Here is a 20,107-nt window from a genome sequence, read left to right on the forward strand (position 1 = left end):
TCATTTCCTCCAGCCTGAGTCGGAGTGCATTAACCCTCCCTGTCCCGCCTGCAAACGGAGTGGAGGACGGGAGGCAAGACCAACGCCTCTGTGCCCCCTCCAGCGTCCTCCCCCAGGGTGGTCCTGGCCACAGAGAGAGCTGGGGACATCCATGAGGGCCCTCCAACATAAGGCTGATGCCCAAGGCTAGGGGAAAAGTCTTGGGACTGTCTGGGGCAGGGGCAGGGCCTTGGGCTGGGCTGGGCTGGGCTGAGCTGGGCTGAGCTGGGACATGACTGGACTGAGCTGGCATCTGACTGGACTGGCCTGGACTGGACTAGACTGGGCTGAACTGGGATATGACTGGGCTGGGTGGACTGGACTAGACTGGGCTGAACTGGGATGTGACTGGGCTGGGCTGGGTTGGACTAAGATATGACTGGGCTGGACTGGACTGGGCTAGACTGGGCTGAACTGGGTTATGACTGGGCTGGACCGGCCTGGACTGGCCTGGACTGGACTGGGCTGGGCTGAACTGGGATGTGACTGGGCTGGGCTGGGCTGGAAAATGACTGGGCCAGACTAGGCTGGCCTGGGCTGGGGAGGGAAGCCTGGAATCAGGGAGCCTGTGGGTGAGCAGAGTAGGGAAGCACCCTGTGACCTCGTGATCAGCTGGTCAATCATGGCAGTTACTTGAGTAACGACGGTGTCCTCGACAAGACTGCACCCCTCATGAGAGCAGAGTCTGGTTCCCAGCTCAAACCATCTCCTCAGCAGGCAGCAGGGCCAGCGGCTGTGCTGGCGAGGCAGGTGCCCAAGCTGTCAGGATACCCCGATATGGTTGAGAAAGTACCTTACTTTGCCAGGAGTGAGGGCTGTCACCCAGGGGCCTCCTGGGCCGCTCTGCACCGTGAGAGCATCAAGCCAGTCTCTCGTGGGCATCGGGGCCTCTATGGGACCTGGCCCTCCCTGACTCTCCCACGTCCCAGCACACCCAGAAAACGGTTGTGTCAGTAAGGCCCACATGGGTAGAGTGGGGAGGAGCCGACAGGTAGAGGCCCCACCTGGCCACTCCCGGCTGCAGGCCTCTCTCCTCTGTACCCACAGGCCCTGGGCTGGGCAGCCCTGCTCTGACCCACGGCATAAGACATGTCCAGAGACCCCCTGTCGGCCCCCCGGGCCTCAACTCCCCGTCTCAGTCAGGACCTGTGGGTCCAGAGCCCAGCAGACCCAGGCGTGAGGGATTCCCCTGTGACCGTGTGACCCCAGCACGCAGGGGAGGCCGCCAGCCACCACCGCTGTATTTTTAGATGACCCCGTTTCTCCGCTGTCCTTGGCTCCCGTGACTGGTGAAGGCACACAGGGCAGCCCCGAGACCAAGGCCACGATATGACGGGGATGGGTCCTCAGGATCCTGTGGCCCTGTCACCAGACTAGTGGGCACTCAGGGTGCCTCCTCACCTCTCTGGGCACTCCCTTGACCACGAGAGACTTCCCCGCCACCACAGACCCCAAGTTTTGAAAGCCTTTGCTGACCAATCTGCCTTTCTTCATAATAGCCACTTTTCCCCACTTGACAGATGAAAGAGAGGCCACATGGGTATCTGTCCACAACCGCAGGGAAGCTAGTACCTGTGGGGCCCTCACAGGTCCCCTCCTGAGTCCCCCACACAGGCACCACTGTCCCCCTCTTGCAGAAGTGGGGAGCCGCAGTCAGCCCCCACCCCAGTCAGCCTGACGCCCTCGCCCTGGAATGCTTCCTGCTGCCCATCCCGGTCCCCGGTCCCGGGAGGACTCAGCCTTCCTGACACAGAGTGACATGGGAAGTGTGGGCTCTCTGAGCGGACAGCCCGGAGGAGTCATCGCCTCTCTCCTTCCCCCACCGGCCCATCCCTCCCTCCTGATGCAGGCAGAGGCTAAAAATACCCTTTTGTCCCCACGTGGTCGCCCAGCCCAGCCCAGCCCAGCCCAGCAGGCCTGTATGCCCCTTGCCGGCTGGGCAGTCCTGTTCTCCGGCCTGCGTGCTCAGCACCGGGGTCCAGGGGCCGACAGAGAGGTAGGGTCTGGGGGTTCTGGAGGGGAGCAGACAGGAGGGGGAGCTGGAGACCAGGGAAGGGACCAGCAGGGCAGGGTGGGCTGCAGTGGGACAGCCCAGCTGCATGGAGATGATAGCGCTGGGTGGTTTGGAGAAAGACCCCCAACCCTGGTTGAGCTGGGCTCCTCGAGGTGGTGGGGGGGGCTCGTGGGCCCGCCTTCCTTTGTGTCCTAGCTGGAGAGGCAGGCGGGGGAGGCTGGACCACACCCTCTGACTGCAGCCCGGGCCACAGCGTCCAGTCCCCGGCCGGAGCTTGCTCAAGCCCTTCCCTTGCTGTCCTGCCCCTCAGCCCTCCTGAATCCCCGCCTGGGCAGACGCTGGCTTGAGGCTCCAAGACCCTGCAGAAGCCCCGCCTCGTGCTGGGACTACAGGGAGGCAGGTGTCCGCAGACACGGCTAAGGCCCCTCAGGAAGGTGGCTGGGCGCTCCGGCCCGCTGGCCCCTGTCGCCGCAGCAGCTGGCCAAAGGGAACACAACAATGATGGGAATGCAAGGCCTGGGGGAGGCGGCCGACTGGCTAATCTCTGGTCCTCCCCTGGGAGGGCAGAGCCGCCTTTGCCCGGCCAGAGGGCCTCCCTGGGGAGCGGGTCAGGCAGGACGGATGCCAGCCGGGGCCCCTGTCCTGTCCTGTCCGGGCATGAGCCCAGGCAGGTCCTTGGGCCCCAACGGAGGCTCCCTGGGTACCTCACTGCTCTACAGGATGGAGACGGGCACCCACGGGGAAGGGGGCCTCAAGCTCCCGCCAGCGGTGCTCTCACAGTAACCCAGCAAGACCCTCCCGCCCCTTGGCCTCGGGAGTTCCCCGGTTCTCCTTGTGGGGCTTTGTCACTTTGATGGCACTTATTTCACCCAGCTTCTTGTCCCCATGGGCGCGCTGGCCCTTGTCCTACCCTCTGATGGCTCCGGAGGGCGCCCCCTGGTGGACGGGCCATTCCCTGACTGTGCAGCTTTCGGAAACTGTGGGTCACGGGCGTGAAGGCCTCTGGCAGAACGTTTCTTTCTTGGAGTAAAACATCAAAAATGCGTAAATAAACATGCACGTAATTAAATAAGCCCAGAAGAGGATCTGCTGAATCAGACGATGCAAAAACTGGGATGCGAAATCATCCTCCGGAAAGCCCCGTTGGGTTGTTTCTTTACCAACCTACACCCAGCGACGTGAAACCTGGGGGTTCAGGGCAAGGCCCCCGAGCCTGGCGCCCCCACTTCCTGGCTGTGTCATCTTGGACAAGTGACTTGAGCCTTTTGTGCCTCAGTTTCCTCACCTGTAAGAGGGACCCTCATGGCACTCACCTCACAGGACTGTCATGAGGGCTAAGTGACCAATTCGTGTGCCACACTCATGACGTGGGGAGCACTGTGTTGGCGTGTTCATGCAGTCCCTTCGCCGCCAGCCTCTCAATCTGCAGATGAGGAAACTGGGACCAGAGAGGGGCGTGGCTCACCCAAGGTTGCCCAGCAAGGTCTCGGCAGGCCGAGGCTCCATGTGATGCAGACAGTGAGGATGGGTGGGCAGCAAACCTTTCAAATGCCCCCAAAGCCCTCCCCACCAGTGTCGGCTCTGGGAGCAGAGGAAGCCACTTGGAGATTGGGGGCCACAGGGAGCCCCGTGTGTCAGGGGGTCTGTGCTGCGTAGCCCAGAGTTGGTATGAGGTGGGTGCCATGAGGGTCCCTTTTACAGGTAGGGAAACTGAGGCACAAAAGGCTCAAGTCACTTGTCCAAGATGACACAGCTAGGAAGTGGGGGAGCCAGGCTCGGAGCCCAGGGCGGGGGTTCTCTTGCTGGCCCCATCCTGCCCCAATGGCCTGGCTGTGTGTAGGTCTCCCACCCTCTGAGCCTCGACCTCCTCACTGTGACTTGGAGGGAGCGCTGTGCCGTCCTCACGGGCTGTGGGGCTGCATCAGGGGAGATGTGCTTTGCCCAAGGTTGATGCTTAGCCAATGCTTGTCGAGGGGTGGAAAGGACTACGGACAGATGGTTGGATGGGTGGGTGACTGGGGGGATGAGACCATCCCCCTGACCCCGGCTGACCCTGCTCTCCTCTCTCCCTAGGATCCCAGGTGGGCACCAGGGCCTTTCTTCCTTGCGAGTGAGTGGGCTACAGGGCGCCCCTGCGGCTGCACTGGTATCCATGGTGCGGAACGTGGATGACCTGGACTTCCACCTGCCCTCGCATGCCCAGGACATGCTGGACGGCCTGCAGCGGCTGCGCTCGCAGCCCAAGCTGGCCGATGTCACGCTGCTGGTGGGGGACCAGGAGCTGCCCTGCCACCGCGGCCTCCTGGCACTGAGCAGCCCCTACTTCCACGCCATGTTTGCTGGCGACTTTGCTGAGAGCTTCTCGGCGCGCGTGGAGCTGCGGGACGTGGAGCCCGCCATGGTGGGGCAGCTGGTGGACTTCGTGTACACGGGCCGGCTGACCGTCACGCAGGGCAACGTGGAGGCCCTGACCCGCACAGCCGCGCGCCTCCACTTCCCCGCTGTGCAGAAGGTCTGCGGCCGCTACCTGCAGCAGCAGCTGGACGCCACCAACTGCCTGGGCATCTGTGAGTTTGGGGAGCAGCAGGGGTTGCTGGGCGTGGCTGCCAAGGCCTGGGCCTTCCTGCGAGAGAACTTTGAGGCTGTAGCCCGGGAGGACGAGTTCCTGCAGCTGTCCCAAGACCGGCTGGCCACCTGTCTGGCAAGCGACCTGTTGCAGGTGCAGCCAGAGCAAAGCCGGCTGGAGGCCCTGCTGCGCTGGGTGCGCCATGACCCGCAAGCCCGGGCCACCCACCTGCCGGAGTTGCTCAGCCTGGTGCACCTGGACGCCGTGCCCAGGCCCTGCGTGCAGCAGCTACTGGCCACAGAGCCGCTGATCCGGGAGTCAGAGGCATGTCAGGCGGCCCTGTCCCAGGGCCACAACGGGGTGAGTGAGGTGGGGAGCAGGGAGACCCCACCTGCATGGGGATGGAGGGTACAGAGTGGGCATCCCCACTGTGGCCCCACGCTTACAAGTCTACCTGCCTCGGGCCGGTTACTGTGAGGGCATCACCATTCACCCCCAAGTACAGACTGTACCCCTGTGTGTGCCAAGCCTTGTCCTGAAAGGAGCTCACAGCCTGGTGGGGACAAACCTGGAAACAGACCTAAAGCAGTGTGAGAAAGGGCAGCGCTGTGCTGGGGGCATCCTCGGAGGAGTGGTGGTCAGGGGGAGCTCTCTGGAGGCGGCAGCACCTCATCTGGGCCTTAGAGGAGGGGAATAGGAGCTGGGCAGGAGGGCAAGCAATCCAGGAAGATGGCACGGTTGTGCAAGGGCGAGGAGCACGGACAGCATGGCAGCCGGCCACCACCTGACCCTCAGGAAGCTGCTCGAGAGTTTATGGGGTGCAATTTCCTATCTGTGCTGGCTGTGGGCCTGGCAGGCAGGGCAGGTCCTGATGAAGTGACAGCCCAGGGTGTCCCTGAAACAAGATGTTGATGAGTCTGTCTGCTGCTGGGCAGCCTGCTCAGGACCTTGCTCTGAAGACTCCTCGGGAGCCGGGTCTGGGGACAAAGATGTGGCTCAGGCCAGGAGTGGGGTGTGTGGTGGCAGGATCCTAACCCCTGCACTGCCAGGCACTGCCAGGCACCATGGGGCTCCGCCGGGCTCCACCGGGCACAAAGGGCCAGCCTCATGCTGGAGCCGGCTGGAGGCCCCGCCTTGCTAGGTGTTGACCTTGTAATTGCTGGAGGCGGGCGGCCCAGGGTTCCATAGGAGGGGTCAGAGAGGCGGTAGGATGTGGCTCCGGGGAGCTCTGTGGGGTGGCTCCTTACCAACCAGGGAGGAACCATTCCAGCACCTGCTGCTGGGCCAGGGCCTTCCTGGTGTGACCTGCTACGTGCTGGTCTGGGGGAGCTGGGCTCCACGAGGTGGGGCAGGAGGCTTAAATGGGGAAGCGGCCTCCAAAAGCCATGAAGTGACTGCTGGTGGGGGAGCAGCTCTCATGTTCTGAACTCACATGGACCTGCTCCCAGTTCTGAGCACTTGCCGCCATCCCCAGCCCCACGTGTATGTGTGTGCATGTGCATGTGCCCACGCGCATGTGTGCATGGGCACATGCACACACATGCACAAACACACGGGCATCCACACACTGAAGCTTGCCCCACTCCACACATGTGCATGGACACAGGGGCACACTTGTGGACCCACAGCCACCCCCATGCATCCAGGCCACCACCTGCCCCAGAAAATGCCCTTGAGGGCTGCCAGTGCCCGGGCCTCTCGCTCCGGGAGACAGCAGCCCTGCCCCTCTGATTCTAGCCCTCTTGGCCCGCAGGCTCTGCTGGCCCTCCCGCAGACACAGACGCTGGAGGAGGTGCTGGTGGTGGTGGGTGGGCGGGCGCTGGAGGAGGACGAGGAGGGCGCCGAGGAGCCGGCTCCCCACCCAGGGAACTTTGCCTTCTACAACACCAAGGCCAGTGAGTAGCCCCTCCCAGCGCCCAGGGCTCAGGCCCTGCACCCGATGTGAAAGGCTTGTGTCCATCTAGCGGGCAGAGCGAGTGAGGTGCACAGAGAGCAGTGGTCCCCTGAGTCCACAGTCCTGGGTGTGCCTGGGCCTCCCCGGGGGGCTGCAGGGGAGCCTGGGGGCCATGGCAGAGGGAGGGGATGCTGGGGGGGGGGGGCACTGTGGCCCACCTCCCTCCAGCCACAGCCCTGACTGTAGTCTTTTAGGTCCTGGGGTCCCAGATAAAGGACTCTGCTTCCCAGACTGCACTGGGGTGGGCAGGCGGGGGGCCACTGGCCCGAGTGAGGTGAGCAGCCTGGCCAGCTGCTTCTTCTTGGTGCCCCCTCCCCTCTGCACCCACTGGAACCATGGGCCCAAGAGGCGAACAGGCAGCTGGGCATGTAGGCAGCCTGGAGGGGTGAGAGCTCGGGGTCTGGGTTGGCCCGAATGGGGTTCTAATTCCCACCCTTGAGTGGTCACCTCACCTCCCTGAGCCTCAGTTCCTTCATCTGTGAAACGGGCTCCTCACACAGTCGTAATGCAATGCCAATAGGCTCGGGGGGCCAGGCCTTCCATTTGGATGTGGCCTCTCCTTCGGGGTGGGGGGTGGCATTCCCTCTTGGGAAAGGAGGAAGAGAGGGCGGGCAGCAGGGGCCGTGGAGGGGCCGTGCTGGCCCCGGGCAGCTCTTCAGAAAGCACGGATGCGGGCTGGCTGGTATCCTGGGGCCCCCAGGCAGGTCGCCACCGTCCCCATGGCGTCAGCGGCTGGTGGCTCCAGGAAGTCAGAGGCCAGCTGTCCCAGGTCAGGGCTGACGAGACGGGATTTGGGGCTGACGTCAGGGGATGAGCTCTGCTGGTTCCGCCTGGGAGCAGCTGTCCCTCGGACCCCGCGGGGAGTTGGGGGGGGGCGGGGGACGCTGGCAGGCAAAGGCCTGGTGACCGCTGGGCAATCCCCACCCTGGGGTGACACAGACATGAGTCAGGGGGACATGCAGTCCCTGCCCAGAGGGCAGGCGCCCAACAAGGCCAGGAGCTCCTTGTGTCCCGAAAACTGTCACAAACAATAAACAGAGTCTCCCGGGGGGACATCCTCGAGGCCTGGGTCTCTCACAGCCTTCCACAAACACCCAAAACGTGTCCATTTATAGGACTTACATTCCCACGTTTGTCTCATTTTGATTTTTTCAAAGCATTTTTTCATCTCGTGCCTCAGTTTACCTCACGTAGCTCCGTGAAGGCAGATCCAACATGGGCACATTGCTCTGTCCCTCACAATAGCCACAGTGGTCCTAACAGCCACCATCAGCTGAGCAGTTGTCGTGTGACAGACAGGTGTCATCTCACGCAGTCCCTCCCCGAGAGCTGGGAATTACCCCGTCCTACAGACGAGGAAACAGAGGCTGGGGTTTGCCCAAGGCCACACGGCTGGCCTGCAAGAGCTGGGATTCGGACCCACCCTGCCTGCTGCCAGGCCTGAATCTGATCCCCTACACGCCCCTGGCTGCACGTGAGCACAGAAGGTGCCGGGGATGAAGGAATGAATGAATGAGGAATGAATGAATGATGTTTGTATTATGACTCACTAGTGACCAGAGATCAGGCCCCTTAACCCATCACCCCATCTGACTGGGGTCAGTGCGGTCAACTGCAGGGTCAGGGTGAGACCTGGCCTCTGGACTTCGGCCGCCTCTCTGCTCACCCTGGGTGTGGTCCTGTGTCCAGTCTGGGTTCTGGGCTCCAAAGGGCAGCATGGGGAGGTAGGGGCCACCAGGGACCAGGCCTGGCAGTGGCACACACAGCATCCAGGGCCGCCTCGGACCCTACCTCCCCTGGGTGTCTCCCCCAACCACTGCGCCTGGCTGAGTGCTCCCTCTTGTCCTTCCACCGGTGAAGGGACATCTGTGCAGCCACTGGGTGGAGGGGCGCTGAGGGGCGAGGGGAGGCCCCAGCAGCGAGCTCAGCCCCTCTAACCCCCTGCCTCTCTCTCTTCCTGCCAGAGAGGTGGATGGCGCTCCCGGACTTCCCTGACTACCACAAGTGGGGCTTCTCCTTGGCAGCGCTGAACAACGCCGTCTATGTCACAGGTGGGCAGGCGGGGGCCCTGCAGAGCCGCCTCAGAGCCAAGCTCCCAGCGGCTTTGTCAGGGCAGCCGATCTGAACTCTGAACATAACTCCAGCGAGAACCAGCTCTCCCCCTTCACCCAACCCAACCCCCGACAGTTGAGTCAAGGCTCTTCCAGAACTTTCCATGATGTGAAAAATGAGGAAATTTAAACTCCCAGGGTCCACACATGGGTGCAGGGAGCCATTCCCTGTTCTGTCTGACGGGGACCCCCAGCATGGCCTTGCTCTGCTTTTGCAGCCCGGGCTTCCCCAGAAGGAACTGTGCAATGGGGGGGGGGGGGGGGGGAGGGGGTGGTGTCACTCTGCTCTTTCATATCTTAGAAGTTGGGGGTCCTTGTAAGATTTGGTTGGGGAAAAAGCTTCCACGGATGGAGGTTTGAAACCACTGATCTTGTCCCCTTTGTTTATGGGGCACAGAGGGACATGTCTAAGTTGTATGTACCACCACGGTCCCACCCCAGCCAGCGTCTGGCAGCATGGAGGCCTGGCAGGGGGAGAGGGGGCAGGCCTCATGGTGTCCGGCCCCCACTGGTCAGGAGATCCCAGGCTGGTGGGCGCCCGAATGACAGCACTCCCCTGGCAGGTGGCTCTCGGGGCACCAAGACGGACACCTGGTCAACCACGCAGGCCTGGTGCTTCCCGCTGACGGAGGCAGCCTGGAAGCCCGTGGCCCCCATGCTGAAGGCCCGTACGAACCACGCCAGCGCGGCACTCAATGGGGAGATCTATGCCATCGGTGGTAAGGCGCCCCCCCATCCCCCTGGGCGCCTCCTGCTCGTCCGAGCCCCCTCCCCTCCTCTCTGCAGCCTGGGAGCCCCTGCATCCCACAAACAAGCCTCCTGCCCCAACGCCCCCACCAGGGACCAGAGAACCCCCCATGCTTGCCTCAGGAATGACAGAGGTACAGCTCTCCACTCCTGACCTCAGGAGCTTGCTGTCTGGGGTAAATGAGCCCCCCCAAGGACTCCCAGTCAGGCTGTGCCACCTGCCACCCGGGAGTCCTGGGCTGAGGCTCAGCCACCAGCCTCAGCAGCCAGCTCCAGGGTGACTCTGATGTGCTCCGGGGACCCAGAAAACAGGGCCATGAGTCAGTCGCCAAAGGGGGACCCATGAGGAGCTGGGGCCTCAAGCTGACCGTGGAGAGAACCACTCCCGTCTCAGACCCTTGGGCTTGGCCCTCAGCTCCAGGTCACCTCCTCAGTGAAGTCTCTGGGGTAAGGGGACCCACAGTGGGTCCCTCTGCTGTCACGTTTGTCCCTACCATGCACCCAGCCTGAGCACAAGGGCCCACCCTATCCCCCTCACACCCAGGGCTACGGCGAGAAGTGACCCCAGGGATGCTCACGGTTAGATGAATACTGAAAAACGAAATGCGTGTGGCTGAGCAAGATTCCCACAACCTGTGTAGGTGATGGACTGACCCTGAGGTCACTTCTAAATGTCCCCACCTGCCCTGGGCAGCCCCTTTTCTCTCAATGGCTGCATGTCATCCCCCCCACCCCCGCCAAGAGCAGGCACAGCTCCTGAGCCCAGGACAACTTGGGGCCCCAGGCTCTCAGAGGCTGAGGGGGGCCCCAGGGAGAGCAGGAGTGCCCAACCTCCCACGGGCAGGTCCACATCAACATCACATCCCGGCTCTCGGGGGCTGGGGTGGGGGTTGCCTACAGCTCCGGGGTCTTACCTCTTACAGCTATCCAGGACTGAGCTCCCCCACCCCAGGGAAGGACACCCACCATGTGAGAGGCCCGGAAGTGGCGGCCTCTGGGGGTCCCCACAGCACCTTTCCAACCCGGCCTGGGCTCTGAGGGTTGAGAGTGGCAGGGCTTCACTGTGAGGTCTCCTCGAGCATTCTGGAGTCAGGTACTCCTGAGTGCCCACTCCTTGGCAGTGTGACCCTCGCTCTCGGAGTCTCAGTTTCCCTCTCTGTGAAATGGTGGTAACTCACCCATCTCGCACGGCCGGGCCCTCTTTCACCTCCCTTCCCTCCTGGGACACCCAGAGTGGCCCCTGCGGCCTCTACAGATCCTCCGACCCTGCGTGTCTGGGAACCATCCTTGTCCCCACCCCCCTGCATCCCTGACCCTCCCACCTCCGCAGGTACCACTCTGGACGTGGTGGAGGTGGAGAGCTACGACCCCTACACGGACACCTGGACGCCTGTGAGCCCAGCCCTCAAGTATGTCAGCAATTTCTCGGCGGCCGGCTGCCAGGGCCGGCTCTACCTGGTGGGCTCCAGCGCCTGCAAGTACAACGCGCTCGCCCTCCAGTGCTACAGTCCCGTCACAGGTGGGGGCTGGGGCCAGGGGTGGGGGCAGGGGCAGGCGGCCCCGGGCCTCTTACAAAGGTCAGACGTGGATGGGACAGTGGGGGAAGAGGGCCGAGGAGGCAGGGAAGCAAGGGGGTCGCCAGCACAGGGCCACAGCCCCATCCCAGCCTAGAGGTGCCGGGGCTGGGGGATGGCGGCAGGGTGCCCATGGCCAGGGGATGGCGAAGCCCAGGCCCGGGTCCTAAAAGTTCTCTGGCTGGGGCATCCACCTGGAACTGGCCTCATGAGCCAGGAGCCGTGGCCCAGACCCCCAAGGCCAGGTGGGTGCTTACTGGGGCTCTGGGTGCTGTAGCAGTGTTTGGCCCCAGCTGGGCTCTCTTGGGCTCAATGGCCCTCCCACCCCATCTCTGACCCTCCATCCCATCCTCCGCACGGTGGAGATGACAATAGGACCCATTTTGCAGGGTGGGTGTGAGGATTCCACAGGAGATGGACTGGACCCAGGGTCAAGAACCCAGGGGCGACGAGTCAGGGTGGGGCAGGCTGGGTGGCAGCCAGGCCAAGGGCTCTGAGTGCCCTAAAGTCCTGCTGAGGACCTGGGGACGAGGTTCCAAGGGCGCCCTGCCCGCACCAGCCTGCCCACCCAGCCCAGGGGGAGTGAGGCTGGTGAGGCTCGGGCAGTGGGCGGCCTGTGGTGCCCCCACAACCCCCCCAGTCCCGCCAAGGCCTCACTCCTGAGCCTCAGAGAGGGGCCTTCCCCTGGGGCCCCACCTGGTCCCCCCGGTGACAGTGGGCCTGTGCTATGTCCCCGCAGACACATGGAGCGTCATCGCCTCCCCCTTCCTCCCCAAGTACCTGTCCTCGCCGCGCTGTGCTGCCCTGCAGGGGGCGCTCTACTTGGTCGGAGACAACACCAAGAAGGTCTATGTGTACGACCCAGGGGCCAACCTGTGGCAGAAGGTGGGCCTCAGCCTCACTCCCAGGGCCACCCGACCCCCCCAGGACTCCTGACTCTGCAGAGAGCAGGCTGCGGACAGGGGATGTGGGGCTGTCACTACATGGGGCGGGCAGAGAAGGGAGAGATGAGAGCCAACGAGCACGGGCTGCTGGTCACCTTGGTGCTCTGTCCCCAGCATAAGGCCACCTGTCCTTCTCAGGGAGCAAAATTGGGCTCACGGGGGCTGCTTCAGGGACAGCTAGACTAAGCAAGAGCACTTCCTTCCTGGTTCTGGCCAGGCCTGAGAGGGAGTGAGTCTCCTGTCCCCGGGGGTGATCAAGCCAGGGAGGGGACTCCTGAGCTGTGGGTGAGGTGGGAGCAGCCAGCTCCTTGGTGTCCCATTTCCCCCAGTGCAGCCGCTTCTCCCCTCCTCCTCCTCCATCAGACCTGGGGGACAGGAAAAGAGGTGGGCATCTCAAGACCTGTCCTTGGGGCCACAGGTCCTTTCCCCACCTTCCTTCCAGAGAAGGAGAAGGGACAGTGCCTGGAGCCCATGGTGGCCTCTGTACTAGCTGGACATCCTAGGCCCGCCTTGCCTGCCTTGAGGGTCTCAGTCCCCGGAGGTCCCAGGAGGTGGCACTGCTTCCAGAGCCACCCCAGGAAGGCCACGCTGGGCAGCCAGGCAACATGAGGGCCTCTGCGGTCCGGCTGACTGCAGCTGTCCCCTGGCGTCAGTGCTCAGCTGACCGGAGGCCCCCGTCACAGAGTCGGAACAGGTGCAGGGCGGGCCCTGGCAGGCTGGCGCTTTCTTCCTGGGCCCTGTCAGCTGGGCCTCGGCCTGGCCTCTCCCAGCCTACGCCACTGTTCTGGGCTGGGGTCCCAGCCGTGTGGGGCTCCCCTTTGTCCTCTCCAGGCCTGGGTGCTTCCAGAAGTGCCCACATCTCTCTCTGGCCTCTGGAAAGCTGTTGGCCCTCACCCCACAGTCCCTCTCCAGGGCACTCCTGAGGCCACGGGCCGAGGCAGGGGGTGCAGGGGCAGAACGAGGGGTCCCACGGGGCGAGGGGTCACATGTGCATCTGTCAGGGCTGTGGCCACATCTGTCCCATCCAAGAGAGCAGCTGAGTCAGAGGCCCAGCCCAGTCCTCATCCTGGGAGGCAGCTCCAGCCTCCACATCCCCCACCCCCGCTGAGTCCCCAACTTCACCCTGGGACATGTGGGTTGGAGGGGAGCAGTGGGGTCTCCCCACTAAAGGGAGAGTCTGTGGGGTCCTGGAGGGGGAGGTGGGGGGAGTTACAGGTCCCCAGGTAGCAGGTGTGCTGGTGCCCTGGACAGGATGGCGGGTGAGTACTGGCTGTCCTTTCTGCCTGTCCCCCGCCCCGCCACCCAAGGGCACCCCTGGCCACCCCCTCCAGCAGCCCACTGGGCACTGACCGCTGACCATCCACAGGTGCAGTCCCTGCACAGCCTGCATGAGAACGGTGCGCTGGTGCCGCTGGGCGACGCGCTCTACGTGACCGGCGGCCGCTGGCAGGGCATGGACGGCGACTACCACGTGGAGATGGAGGCTTACGACCGCGGGCGCGACGCCTGGGTCCGCCACGGCGCCCTGCCCCGCCTCTGGCTCTACCACGGGGCCTCCAGCATCTTCCTGGACATCTCCAAATGGACGCAGCCCTTCAGCCCCGCCCAGGAGCACTGAGCGGCTCCTCGTCATACCTGGGGGGGCCAGCAGAGCCCCCACCCCTGTGGGATGGCCCCCCTCTTATTTTTGCTTGTTTGTTCACTAAGTGCCACTGTCCCCTCCAGGGCTTGAGCTGGGCTCGGGCCACCAGGGACGTCAGAGGACACAGCCTTGCTCTCCGCAGCCACCACCCCAAACTCCTAGCTGACCCATGGCAAGGGCTGGGCCTCAGGATGCCTGTATAGAGGGGAGACCTCAGAAGAAGGAACTGAGGGCTCCGAGGAAGCATTGTGAAAACTCTCGGACTCTCTGAATGTTGGCCCTTCCGGGCTGTGTCCCACCGGTGGTTTTTGCAGGAGTTGCACAAATGAAGGGTGACACGGATTGGCCGGGGAAGCTGAAGCTGTTGGAGAGGGTGGGCACAGAGCAAAGGGCCCTGGGGTGGGGTCAGCACCAGGCCTTCATGGGCCTGCTTCTGCCTGGCCCACAGCTGTGTGACCATAGTCAGCAGCTGCCCCTCTCTGGGCCTCAGGCACATGGGGCCAGCTCCGGTGGGCTGTCATCTCTCCCTGCTCCCAGCCTTGCATGCTGGCACCTTGTTTCCAAAGCTTGCTCCTGGGGACCCAGGAGGCCCAGCCCTTTCTGTGCCACATCTCCCAGGAGGACAGCACCGAGGGAGGCACTGGAAGGAAGGATGTGGGGTGTGGGGGCCAGGAGAGAGGGCTTTTCTGCCTGCCAGGGGTGTGCGACTTGGGAGGGAGGGCCAGCAAAGTCTTCCCAGGGAGGTGAGCAGGAAGAGGTGCTCCCTGGCCAGGATTCCCCCTGTTTATAGGGGCGGTTCCCTTCAAAACCAAGGCTCTTCCTCAGAGTGGAGGTCCCCAGTGGGGCTGGGGGTCCTGCAGGGATTTCCAGGAATGCCTCTTGGGTGCGTTGGTGGCTGACTCCCAGATGACTTCCTGAGCGAGGCTGGCATCCAATGGGCTCCTCCTGCAGCACGTGGTGTGACTCAGGGTGGCTCAGGGCTCTCCCAGAGCCCCCGGGGCAGCCGGGGGCCCCTCACAGAGCTAGCTCAGCCTCCCTGCCCCTTCTCCCTCCTCCTGAACGAGGCGCAAGTTTGTGACCAAGGGGACAACAAAGGACTCCCACTGGGTGCTCGGTGGCCTCCCCCTTTGTCACAGGCTCCATCGGGGGACACAGGGCTGCAAGTCGGGAGTTCCAGGCCCAGCCCTGGCACTGACCAGCAGAGGCCTTGGGTAGCTCCAGTCTCCCTCTGGACCTGGGGTTCCTCTCCAGGGTCAGCCCACAGGCCCTCCGTGAATCCATCAGGGACCAGAGAGGCCTCTGACATCCCTGGTTCTGAGGAAGGAATCCCCAGGTCCCTCCAGCTTGCAAAGATGCAGATCCACCGGGCTCCCAGACCTGACTCCTCACGCCCGGATCTCTTGGTGGGGAATGGAGTTGGCCCCACAGGGCCCAGAGAGAGCAGGGCCTCCTGAGTGTCTGTTCCCAAGGCAGCAGGAGTCCCGGACCTGAGGACACCTAGCCAGCTGGTGGAGTGGGTAAAAATGAGGATGAAGGTTTCTGGGATCCTTGAATCTTTCCGTAAGAAAATCTTCTGAAATGTTTTCTAGACAATTCTTGAAGTTACTCAGCTAAGTGCTGTTTCAAAATAAAGACTCAATATGTCAAAATGGACTTATTTTTTTCACAGTTGGGCAGTTGACAAGGTGGTGTCCTGGAACAAGGCTTGCTTTCTGCTCCTGTGCGCCATCATGGCAATGGGAGGCAGTTCCTGGGGTGGGGAAGCACATCCCACTCCAGGGCCTGGGCCTCCCCTTTGGGGTACCAAATTGCCCCCAGTCTGATTAGCTGGACTGCGCCTATTCAGGGCGCTGGATTAGGCCAATTGCATCCTTTAGGGCCCCAGGAGGAAACAGATGGCCCCACAAATTGGGTCATAGGGGACAATTAAATGAAGGTTGCTTTCCAAGGTGTGGGCCGGCTGACAGGAACTCAGCAAGGACTCAAGGGGCCCCCAGGGCTGGCAACAGCTGGCAACCTTCACCATCCCTCTGCCTCCAGGGGCAAAGGAAGGAGCAGACGCAGACTCCAGGAGGAGAGCCGGAGGGAGAGGGCTGCCAAGGAGCCGGGGTCTTTGCTGATGGAACGCAGCCCCTGCCACCGCCACCTGCAGCCCAGTGGGGAGAAGTGGCAGAATAGATACCCCCACCTCCCTCTCTTTCCTACCCCGTAGTCTCTCACTAGTGCCTCCCACTGGCCAAACCCAACCAGAATCAGAGGGAAGACAGGCCATTGACACAGTTCATGGCGGCCAGCCCGCAGGGACAGGTAGCAGGTGGAGAAGGTAGACAGGGACCAGGATGGGCAAACGGAAGATGTCTAGCACGCACATCAAACGTTCAAGAGATTCTCATGTAAGACAGACATTAATGGACTAATTCACACAAGGAACAGATGGAGCAGCCGAAGGCAGCGTCTTGCCTCATCAAAGTCCGCAGGAAAACAAGGACTCATTAGAAGCTTTGGGGCTAGTCTGGCTTCTAGAAAGGGCAGTGGAGACCTTGGAACATGTGCAAAAGCCCACCACACTCTCAGGCCCGGGGGGGGCCAACCACCTCCCCAGCCCCAGAGTATTCACATCTGCCAGGTGGGTGTGTGTTGTCTTTCTCACAATGTTGGGTAAACTGAGACACCGCGCCTGCCCCAGCAGACCTCAGCCCTCAGGGACCACACAGTGTCCTCAGGAGCCAGGCCCAGCACAACCAGCTGGGGCTCAGCTCCTTTTCGTTCCCAGGTGAGCCAGGGTCCAGGGATGTTTCTAGCCACTTCTATCAGACTTGGGTTTTCCAGTACCTCCCAGACAAGACCCTTTTATTATTAGGTATCTTCCTTGTACCGGGCAGGGACAGTGATGTCTGGAATAGAGTAGTTGACACTCTCATGTAAATGTGTGTCATTAAATGGACTGTTCAAATGACAGTTCACCGTTGTCACTTTAGACCACTGCTCCAGTTGGTTGGTTGACCAGTTGGCCCAGTGGAAAGTCTGCGTATTGACCTGGAGCCTGTCCGTGACTTAAGAAGGAGGTGGTCACAGCCACATGCAATGGAATGATGTCGACTCCTACAGGGCCGTCTCACTCACCTTTGTTCCCCAGCACCCCCAGCACAGTGCTGTCACTCAGCCTGAAGTGTGGCTGCCGTTGCCATGTGTCTGTGATTCTCCTGAGGCCCCAGCACCAGGCACACAGGAGGCCAGCCAGGCATGCAGCTGATTAACTGAAGAACGAAGTGGACTGAGACGAGAACCTTCACGGAGGAAGCAATTCCCTGTTTGCCGTGAATATCCCTGGAGCCGACATGATCTCCTCCAGCTGTGGGGGCTGGACCCCAGAGAAGGTTTCATTTGGTGGCTCAAGGACCTTGGGCCAGTCCCAAAATCTGAGCCTCAGTTTCCTCATCTGTGTTATGGGGACAATCACGTGATCTGAGAACTAGGTGATGTCATGTGCTGGGGAGGCTCCGGTAAACAGCGGAGGTCGCCTTCCTTGTGCATCGGGAGGCCACACAGCAAGTCGACTTCAGGCTCCCATTGTGTTCGGGGGCAAAGGGAGCTTTTATTCCCATGACTTCATCACAAAGGTCCTTCCTTTGGAGGAAGAGAGAAGAGTGGGGACAGCTTGACTGCATCAGGCTGCTGGGAAGCCAGCGCGGAGGCTGTGACATGAGGGCCCAAGAATGAAGATTAGATTTCAGCCAGGCGTGAAGGCGTGTGGGGGAGGCCACCTCGAGCCCTGCCTGGGTCCCCTTCTGTGGATGCTCACTCAGTACCCTATCCAGGGGTGGATCAACTTGCCTCCAGATGCTGCCTCTGCTTCTGAACCCGTGGGCTGCTGCTACAGGCAGCAGGGGCCTCGGCGCCATCAGAAGACCGTTTCTGGTGGTCCCTGATCCATGCGTTTCTTTGCTAAGCTCAGCCTTCCCCTGCGTGGAGGCCGTTTTTGAAATGTGACCCCAGAAGCACGCAGGGAGCCCACCTGAAGGCCCCAGCCCTTTGTGCCCTCCTGCCCCAGGTCCAGCTGAGTCATGACCTTGGGATCGTGTTACAGGACGCAGCACCAGCACCAGAACCGATTTGATTTGGGCCCTCTGGCAGGGCCTATGACATCACTAGGATTGTTCACTGTTTGGGAAAATAACTGTTTTTCACATGGCAACAGCTCCTGTCCTCAAGGCTGGCCTCCTGCGGGCTGGGGCCCCCCACTGTGAGGTGGAAATGATGTCACATGAACACAAGATCACATTCCCCAGATCGGGTCCTTCCATCCCCACATGTCACCCGTGTTACCAAAGGTGACAGAGCGTGAGCGTCACCTTCCCAGGGTGCAGGTTGGCCCAAGTGGCACTTGACCTGAGAGCAGCAAGCCCTCTGGCCCCTGTGGACAGAATCTGGGCCAGCAACCCAGACACGGGGCCCCCAAGCAGCCTGGCCTCCGGGCTGGGGGTGAGCACCACCGGCCGCCTTCCTCCTGGCCGTGGCCTTGCCTGTTCCCACGTCCCTTATGAGTGGGATCCCAGAAGAGGGCTCAGGGACAACAGCTGCTATTATGCCCACTTAACAGAGGAAGGCTGCATGCCAAATGGCCCTAGATGTGCCACCTCCAAAGCCCCATGTGACCTTTGCTCCAGGGGGCCGTGCAATGGCCAGGTTTGCTGAGCAGACCCACTGCCGGGATGTCCTGGGCTCTGACCATGCTCTGCCGTGGCCCCCACAGCCTGGAGCCTCTGTCTTCACATTGGTCCGGGGGTACCTCCCTGTGACGTGGTGTCGATGGCCTGGGCAGGGACCCTCACCACTCAGGTGGCCTGGAAGGCAAGCAGGCCACACTCACCACAAATCCAGCTCATCCTGGAGCAGGCACCTGTGCCTTATTGCCAGCTCTCAGGCAAGGAAACTGACACTCCAAGATGCTCTGGAACAGGCTGGCCACCATGAGGTCCCCAAGCCAAGCTCCTTTCTTCCCACTTCGTTGGGCTGCCCCCAGGGCATTCCACCTCCTTAAGCGGGGGAGGTTCTGTGGACAAGCCCCCTGATTCAAGAGTGGCCAGCTACAGGTGTTCCCCTGGGATTCCCTGCCAGCCAGACCCCCGGAGGAAATCCCACACCCACGGGATGCCCACTGGTCTGAGAGAGAAACAGGGCCACATCCTCTTCAATAACCTTCAAGCTCATCCTGCAGCTCATATTTCACACCATCTAGAATAGGAAGGACCTTAATGGATGAAACGTGCGGCTGTGAAGATGTCATCCTGCCCAGTGGGCAAGAGGGTCTGACTTCAGCCCCAAGCCCAGGCTGTGTGTCCCTGGGCGAGCCACCCACCTCTCTGGGCTAATCAGTGGGGCCTGCGAGAAGTGAATGAAGGGCTGGATGTGGACGTGCTTTTGCAGAAACACCAAGGGACCGTTCACAGAGCTGCGACTCCTGGGGACAGGAGGCCCTCTCTGCCAGGGGATCTTAGGTTTCAGCAGAGAATACCCTACGCTTGGTGTCCTATGATCGCGGATGCAGTCTCCTTGAGTAAATGAAACAGAACAAACTTACAACACTTAACCCTGAAGCACATGCCCAGCACATACAAACAGGTCATGAAAACGTTCCAACGTGAGGCTTCCTAACAGCCCTTCCTCATGGGCCCAGAAATAAGAAGCCACCCGAGAAATCCTTAACTCTTTTCCGGCTTCCCAATAACGCCCTCCATGCATCTGGAAGCAAATCTCCTTACTCGTAACAAAACTGCTGAACGTTTGCAGAGGAAATAAGTTCATATATTTAGTTGAGTACATCTTACATAAGCCGGTATTTCACAAACGTCTTCTTGGAGATCTGCAATTTCTGTAGGGATTTCTCTTTTTTCATTCCATGGATAAATCTTTTTAAAAAATCGTTAAAAAGATGAGGACAGAACTTCTCTTTTGCAATCCTAATTTGCCTCTGAAAGACAGCCTCATAGAGTAAGTCTTTGGGACACACTGACCCGTGGGGGGAACACATTCTATGGTGGGTGGGGTATTTTTTCTTTAAACATCCTCCCCCACCCCCAAAAAACTCTACCACCATCCCCACATCCTACAGGAAAAGAGGCCAAGTCACGGGGAACAATTAATACCAGGCTTTTTCTAAAATATGGAGTATTTCCTGTCCCCTGGAAACCGTGCCTGAGCGGTGGGGACTATAGGTGGTCCATGTGAGCTCCCCTCTGAGGACTACCCTCGTCCCCTCCCCCAGGCCAGACTCCTCCTGGCTTCCAGTTCCCAGCGCCACATCCTGAAATAGGACCGGGTAAGGCCTCCTCTCTTCTCAGAAGAGGTCAAAATCATCCCTTGGTGTGGGTGTAGGCCCTTTGGAAGGCGCATTCCTCAGCAGCGCCTTCTCCCACTGTTGAATAAAATGCACTGTGCACCCACCAGGTGCAGGCCCCCAAGGGCGGGGTACAGAGCCGGAGGGCTGTCGCAGGCCATCACCTTGCAGTGGCTGAG

The 20,107-nt window shown here is 61.4% G+C and overlaps 1 protein-coding gene across 4 annotated transcripts; it reads left to right on the forward strand.

The window, feature by feature from the left end:
• The first annotated feature begins 1,917 nt into the window (after window positions 1–1,917).
• On the forward strand, window positions 1,918–15,240 carry KLHL30 (kelch like family member 30). 4 transcript variants are annotated; one of them, XR_011539907.1, is made up of 9 exons: window positions 1,927–2,035; window positions 4,127–4,979; window positions 6,373–6,514; window positions 8,538–8,624; window positions 9,248–9,403; window positions 10,762–10,950; window positions 11,745–11,890; window positions 13,316–14,698; window positions 14,967–15,240. XR_011539907.1 is itself a non-coding variant. In XM_008529863.2 (8 exons), exons 2-8 carry the CDS (start codon window positions 4,206–4,208, stop codon window positions 13,565–13,567), a joined length of 1,746 nt encoding a protein of 581 aa, XP_008528085.2. In that variant the 5' UTR covers window positions 1,918–2,035; window positions 4,127–4,205; the 3' UTR covers window positions 13,568–15,240. The 4 variants fall into 4 exon arrangements, 2 of the variants coding, with proteins under 2 accessions (XP_008528085.2, XP_070474873.1); XM_008529863.2 differs by having other exon boundaries at window positions 1,918–2,035; window positions 13,316–15,240; XR_011539908.1 differs by lacking the exon at window positions 9,248–9,403.
• Window positions 15,241–20,107: the final 4,867 nt, after the last annotated feature.

Source organism: Equus przewalskii, chromosome 5 (genome assembly GCF_037783145.1).
Source record: "Equus przewalskii isolate Varuska chromosome 5, EquPr2, whole genome shotgun sequence".
Lineage (NCBI taxonomy): Eukaryota > Metazoa > Chordata > Mammalia > Perissodactyla > Equidae > Equus > Equus przewalskii.

Coding starts and splice junctions, on each gene's coding strand:
- KLHL30 (XM_008529863.2), top strand. CDS start 4,206: ATGGTGCGGAACGTGGATGACCTGGACTTCCACCTGCCCTCGCATGCC. Junction 10,951..11,744: donor GTGCTACAGTCCCGTCACAG/GTGGGGGCTGGG, acceptor ATGTCCCCGCAG/ACACATGGAGCGTCATCGCC. Junction 11,891..13,315: donor GGGCCAACCTGTGGCAGAAG/GTGGGCCTCAGC, acceptor GACCATCCACAG/GTGCAGTCCCTGCACAGCCT.